Raw genomic sequence first — 7,214 nt, 5'->3', positions numbered from 1 at the left:
AGATGGAGAAAGAAAGAAAGAAACAACCGTTATTTTGTAATAGTATGGTGGGTAAATATGTATCACAATTTATAATTCATAATTTAGAAAGCAGATTTTTGTTTCTAGATTATAGATTATGGTATAATATGGTTTCAGATTTTCGATTGTGGATTATAGAATCACCTGTTTGTTTTAGATTCTGATTTTAGGAGCTAGAATACACAATTAAAATAAAAAACAAACAGGTCCTGACTAGGCAAAAATAATGCAGTTTGTTCCTATTATGCTCCTCGTAACCTAAACCTGGGATTCTTTGCTGCTACTTACCTCATCGAGGAAGAAGATAGAGTCACTAGTACAAAAAGTGCATTCACTGCCGGTTCTAAAACTCACCGGTTTTGAAACCAGTAGTGGGCAAACGACATTGATAGTTTGAGCACTATCACTATCAGGTTGCCAACCGGTAATGATGCCTCTTCCAAAAAAGAGTGAGTTGGCTCAAATCGAGCTGGAGCCGCCACACGCAACCGCTCGGTCACCCCCGTCGCACGAGCTCTAACGCTGGCATAGTAGCCGATGACGGTGAACACCTGCACAACAAGAAAACATGGCGGCTCGAAGGCCGTCGCCACAACGCATGCACAAACACGGCACGAATCACTGTGAAGTGGTCGTCGCCGACACGAAAGTTGGCAAGTTCATCCTGAACTCGATCTGGGGCTGTCTCGAAGCAGCCGAATCGTGCCCCACTTCTTGGCCGCCCCAGCCGCTCGCCCGCAGCCGAATCGCGCTTGCCCCATGGGCTCGCCCGTAGCTCTAAGCCCGCTCCTCACCGCCATGCCCACTCCTCGCTGCCCAGGCGACGTCGTGGTGGACGACAGGGGGAAGCTCCGGCCGCGCGAGATCCGAACCTCGACGCTTGCGGCCGTGCCATCGTCGCCGTTGTGGGGAGACGAGCAGTGGTTGCCCAGCATCGTCACACGGCTCATGGGCTGATGGTCACCGCTAATCTATCCCTTTGACTCTGTCTTTGCCTCATCTCCTCCCTCTTCACTGAGAATGAGGGAGAGAGATGAGGAGGCAGAGGATGGCGGAGGCCAACCAAACTCGATTGAGATCCAATCTTATCTTTTCTCATAATTAAGATAACTTTAATCCTAGGATCAATCCTTAGGTCGACCGTGATTCTTATCTTTTCTCAAATTAAATCCTAGACAGAATAGTCAAAGCACTTGCCCATGCTACCTGAGGTAGGTGCTAGTAGACGTCCAATCTAGTATTGTTGTGTCATTGTGTGCTAATACATGCTTCGGTGGGTTTATGGGTGTGCGTCGTACCTTGTACTTCAAAAAAATGCAATTCACCTGTCCTCCTAGTCCAAACTTCCGAGTCGCAAGGAGTAAAAGCAGCGGAGCTTGATCACATATGTTACAATAAAATGCATAGAATAACTTTCAACAATCAGCAAACAATTCTTAGGCTGCTCAGGCAAAGTAGAAACCTGGTTGCATGTAACTTGAGAATTGAATTCCACATCTGACATTCTTCAAGGGCATGGATAGCGGCTCATGAATGCAGAATAGTCACCAGGCTAGAAATAACTTAAGCACTCAAGTGAATTTCAACATCTAATGGAAATAGCTGTCAGTTTTATTCATAGGAGAATAAATATGTATTGTGTCCACTTTCGGATCCCTGTCCGGTTTGCAAAGGAACGCACCAGACTAAAATTGCAGATTTACAAATCCTTATCTGCTGGATAGCACCGTTAAATCCAAGCAGCAGCAAGTCATACAACCCGGCGCAGCTCTCCTGTGTGCAGTGCAAACTTGCGGTGCTGTGATAACACGGAGGGCACCGTTGTGTCTTCCGTTTTCATGTTAGTTACATCTTCAAGGAAAGATGAGTTCTCCTTGGCTCCACTGAGTACTGCTTGAAAAATTTGTAGTGGGTCCCCATGGCTAACAAACAGAATTGGAGAGCTGCGTGGAACAAAACATATATGTCAGTCCAGCAATATAGATCCAAGCATGGGTCAAAAAATGTTGATAATCTGAAAAGAAAAGGTGGGCCTTTGTGCCATAGTTTGATTTAGTCAATAATGTGTAAAATTCTCGAGTCCTACATCACTCTTCTAAATGAACTAGTACTATTAGAACCTCATTGTTCTGGACTTCAGTATGCATACTGAGGAAGCTCTACATACTTAACCCTTGCTAGCGGTCCATCAGTTTTTCTAGCAAGCTTGCATAGGCTATGTACATGATAATATGAATCTCTCCACCACATAATCAAGTCCTGAACATTACTCACTCCCTTTCAAAATACTTAACGTTTTGGACATGACATGGTCCCAATATGTACATTTTACCACTATTTCCTACTAGAATATATATATATATATATATATATATATATAATCAAATATATAATTAGATCATGAAATTGTTTTTGAAGACAAAGACAAATCTACACATATGATTTCCATGTTTCCAAACTAAATATTTGAAAGTTATTGATTGTCAAAGTTCCAAAAGTTTGACCGGATCTTGTCCAAAACATCAAGTATTTGTGACCCAAGGGAGTAGCATTCATGCCAGTTCATTATCCCTTCTCAAGACATAAGCCCTGTAATTATCCATCTTCATGCATCCCTTTGATTCCTGCCACAGGGCTGTACACATTATATAGGGCCTTGGAAAAAGTGAAATATTACTTGGGTTCATGGATTTGAAGAAATAATTGTTTCCTATCTTTTTCCTGTTTTCGTCAAGAATTAATCACTTGTTTTATGTGGTGAATTAAAAATCATAAATTCATCTCAGATCTTTCATTATTCATTCAACAAAGTTTCTTTTACGCATTCTGCTGACAATGATTCGATACATTATCAATACCATTTGGTATTACTTTAACTAAAAAGAGAAATAGAAAATGGAATACCATTTGAATTCTGCCCATGCATAAGTTCAGATACCTGTGAAACTCTGTGTCCGTAAAAGACAGAACTTGTGAAAGTCTACTAGCAACATCTGCGACACTCTCGCCACCTTCTGGAGCCATATAGGGATGTGCTTCATCTACTGCCCATATCTCTGCATACTACCAGAACATGTCAGATTTAGTGACTGAAAGAAAGACGTAATCATAATTAGTAATTGCCATAATAACTAGATTGAAAACAAAATATTTGAGTGAGTTGTGGGTTGTTTATTGTCACCATATTTGTTGAAACATAACAAAACCATTGGTACCAGCAGCCCATCACCACCGAAAAATATCTTAGTAATAATTCTTGACGCATGCATTAATGATTCATCTATTGTTATTTATTTCCATGTGTCCACACTTGATTGGTGGAAGAATGGTCTATTTTCTTTTAGCTTGTGAATAACATACAAATCAAATATTTACTTATAAGTTTGTCTGCACCATTGCTATACTCACAGCTATCACAATCATTCTAGGCAAATATTGAGTATATTTATAGCATTTATTCCATATACAATTTTATGTCAGACGGTGTTTACATCTCAAGTCAATATATGTTGTGCAGAAACGTTATGTGTGCTGATTCCTTAAGCTCCTAGTTGAATGCTTGTGCATTGCAATAGATGGAAAAAGATCATATCACCCAGCAATTCGAGAGGCTACTGTTGTGTTGTCTATGCCACACCGTTGGCTCCACCACTACACACGACAAGGCTCAACCACAATGTGCACAGCGCCTCCACTACCATGCCAGGTTTATTATGCACCTTGTCTCAGAGCTACACTTGACTTGCATTACCATCCTTGCACCCTGCTGCTTGCAGCCAAATTCGGGTCCACTTGGACTAGGAGAAGAGGGCCTCATTTAGTGGCTACAAGTGAATGTCCTCAAAGAGGATGGAGTCTGGTATAGCCTCATTCAGTGGTGGTCACTGATAAAAGTGAAAGGAAAAATAAGGGATGATGGTGAGCCATGAAGGGGATTATTGGGGGATAGCACAATAGCCCAGGAATAGGCCCATGTAAAGATTCGGCCCGCTCTATGTAATGGCACAAGTTGTAATTAATGTGTACCGTAAAGGGTAAGAGTGAGATTTACCCCTCTCCCCCCTCATATATATAAGACCCCAAGGGGGTCATGGGCTCCCAAGATCATTCTAGTATCATTATTCCATTTCTCTAATATTAAGAAGTTTTCCCCAACAGGGATTCTGTGTGTGCGTGAGAGGGAGGCGGTTGTTGGGGAAAGATTAAAATTTGTTGGGGAGGTCATATTTTTTGAGAGGTTGGTTAGGGGGATGTAACCGGGTTCAATACATCACTCATCATTCACCAACCGAGTCTTTTAAATTAGTAAAGATGTATTATGTGCATACTTGATGCCCCAAAGATAAACATTCTAGCTCACTTCTAACTGAAACAAAGAACTGAATTTAAGAAATTCACCTTCTCATGTGAAAGTAACTCATATGATGGTCCAAAGTAGCGCTCACGAAGTCCCATGACCACCTGCAAAAGAACTTCTTATGAGGCTACCAGATGATCAGAATCACGTGACACTTGTTTAGAAAACCATCGGATGAAAAATTTCAATCTTATCCAAGCATATTTGATATGCAAATGCAAAAAGGATTTCAAAAAACCTGTCCCTATTACTCTGGATCATGAAGTAATTTTTTATGCATACTGGTATTTGCAGCTAATTCTTTTCGCATGATTTGGAAAACACAATTCAGAGCATAAAAGAAAAAATAGACCACAGAGACAACATGGTAGCGAGGCATGATAGAGTTAAGAGGTAGAGAATTAAGTTCTTATCAACTAGGAAGATTCTGTATGTACCGGTTTTCATGACTAGTTTATTTTAGAAGCCCTAGTTGGTAGTAATCCTGTACTGCAAAATGACAATTAAGTACTACTCATTGCAATTTCTGTAAAACAAGCACAGAAGGAGGAAAAGAAAAGGCAAATTTCACGATCATTTATTGTCTGTTGAATATTTCGCAGAAAGAAGACAGGGCTTAATCCTCCTAATTTTGGTAACAAAAATGAATTTTATTTGTTTTTAAATTCTTCTGCAAGCAGGATTTTGGTGGTTGACATACTTTGGTCCTACACACTGTGTGTGAGCGTATCTAGATCTCCGTTTTCTTGTATGCAAATTATCTGTGCCATTTTTCTGCAGGCACATTGGAGAATTACTTGCTTGTCATGCTTAACAGAATGTATATTTACTTCATATCCATATTAATAACATGACAAACACAATCCAAAGTATGTATCACCAGTCATCTATAAAACAATTTCCACCTTTAAAATTTTCAATGGAATTGCTTGTTTCCACACAGCGAAATGCCTATGCATACAGTTAGCCGGACAAGACATATTGAGAAAATTTGCAAGCCATGCTTTATCATTGTAAGACATAACATTTAGCAGGTTTATCCAGGATTAGACCACTCACTTTGCAGCTAGGAGCCTCAAAGGGGATGCCGAGCACTCCCGCGACAACTCTGGCCGTCTCCGTGGTCCGCGAGAACGGCGAATAGTGGATCTTGACAGAGTCCACTGGCACACCCATTTCCTCAAGCTCCTGCAGACGCAGAATCACATGCCTGAGTAACCACCGCACACTCCATTCAAGAATCCACGGCACTGACACACAAATTTGGTACCTTCCGGAGCAGTTCGCCGGCCGTGCGCGCCTGCTCGACGCCCATCGGTGCCAGCCCGAACTCCGGGTTCGTGCCGTTCTCCTGCCGGGAGCAGAGGAGCCGCAGAGAAAGATGGCATCAACAAAATCTTGGGCTGGATTGGTAATTCTTGGAGACGATGGGACGGACGGGACGGGTTATACCAGAGAGGAGATGATGAGACCGCGCTCGTTGGGGACGCTGCGGCCGTGGCGGAGGATCCAGTACCTGTTCCGGAAGACCGGCGGCGACGGCGAGGTGCCGCTCGAATGCTCCATTGCCCAAACTCCACTCGCCGACTCGCCCCTCTCGAAGAACCAAGTTGCAGGGACAGACTGGGGCGGGGGCCTTGTCTGGCCGCTCTATGCATAGAGCAACTAGGCCTGGCCTGTACGTGGTGTCCTTTTGGCCTTGTTGGATTAGAGGGCTGGGATATGCATATGTAGTTGTCAGAAGACATAATTATTCTATAAATTTTGTATACACGTCATATAGTTGTGTGGGTGGAGCACCATAGGCTTCCAAGGCAATATGTGTCACAATATTTCATAAAAGATCAAATACTGAACACCTAGAACCAGAAGCTGTATGGTTACGGCATTGTTGACACTTTTACAAGTAATCCAGGGCCTGCAAGAATATATGTGCCTGATTTGGGAAAAATGAAGAACGCATCGGGCCGAAGACAAACTCGTCGGATTCGCAACGATATGGATAAATCCGATGCTGGCCCTAGGATTAAGCGATGCAGTCAGTGCAATGAAGTAGGTCATACTTATAAATATTGTCCCAAAACTGCAGGCGGTGATGCACCTGTTGTCTAGGTGAGCTTCATGTGTTCAGCTAGTTTTGTACCATTTTAATATTTGTTAATTTCGCATATAGTTAATTTGCATTCAAAGTATATTGTTGTTGTATTTATTTATCAATGTATTAATGTACATGTCTTTCAAATGCAGAGATGGCTCACCCTTCGACCCCCGAGCTTTTGGACCCTGCCGTGAACAAGAAGCATCGCAGCTTCTTATCCGCCGAGCACCAGACGGAGCTAGGAGTGTTTCGCCCACGAGGCCCTGGAGAGCTGCTGACGGTAGACGAGCGATGGAGCCACAGGTACTTAGAAAATTTGATACGAAATTGTCATATCACTGTTGTTGTTACATATTATTGATATACTGCAATACTTATAGGTTGGCAGCGGCCGGACTCCTACCGCTTTGCCGGTTGGTCGAGGCCCGATCGACGGAGAACCCCGAGATTGCGGCCCGTTGTTTCTACTTCGATCGGTCGCTGATAGCAGCACTGGTCGACCGTTGGAGGCCGGAGACACATACGTTCCACCTCCCGTGCGGAGAGATGACCCTGACCCTGCAAGACGTCTCCTACCTCTTAGGCCTTCCTTGCGCGGCAGCTGCGGTTGGGGTTATTGATATGCAGGCTGACTGGGTGAACGACATGCATCAACGATTTGGGCTGGTGGAGCGGAAGGCGAACGCACCCCCCTACGTGCCTGAGTTGTTATCCGATGCATGAGGGTCAACGAAGAAG

General features: G+C 43.2%; 1 protein-coding gene across 1 annotated transcript; it reads right to left on the bottom strand.

The window, feature by feature from the left end:
• Positions 1-1,611: 1,611 nt before the first annotated feature.
• LOC133889779 (uncharacterized) lies at positions 1,612-6,053 on the bottom strand. Its single transcript, XM_062330250.1, has 6 exons — positions 5,831-6,053; positions 5,649-5,729; positions 5,438-5,566; positions 4,420-4,482; positions 2,960-3,084; positions 1,612-1,964 (listed from the first exon to the last, which is right to left on the bottom strand). The coding sequence occupies exons 1-6, from the start codon at positions 5,942-5,944 to the stop codon at positions 1,772-1,774; spliced, it is 705 nt and encodes a 234-aa protein (XP_062186234.1). The 5' UTR covers positions 5,945-6,053; the 3' UTR covers positions 1,612-1,771.
• Between the last annotated feature and the right edge of the window lie 1,161 nt (positions 6,054-7,214).

The sequence above is a fragment of the Phragmites australis genome, chromosome 13 (assembly GCF_958298935.1).
Source record: "Phragmites australis chromosome 13, lpPhrAust1.1, whole genome shotgun sequence".
In the NCBI taxonomy this organism is placed as follows: domain Eukaryota; kingdom Viridiplantae; phylum Streptophyta; class Magnoliopsida; order Poales; family Poaceae; genus Phragmites; species Phragmites australis.
Note: the sequence above shows the minus strand (reverse complement) of the source record. Positions and strands in the feature narration are given on the sequence as shown.

Bases quoted from the DNA above. Each gene is read 5' to 3' on its own strand.
- LOC133889779 (XM_062330250.1), bottom strand. From the start codon at position 5,944: ATGGAGCATTCGAGCGGCACCTCGCCGTCGCCGCCGGTCTTCCGGAAC. The intron at 4,483-5,437 runs GTGAGTGGTCTA...GTTCTTTTGCAG, and splicing joins TTGAGGCTCCTAGCTGCAAA to GTGGTCATGGGACTTCGTGA. The intron at 3,085-4,419 runs GTGAATTTCTTA...ATGTTCTGGTAG, and splicing joins AGTTACTTTCACATGAGAAG to TATGCAGAGATATGGGCAGT.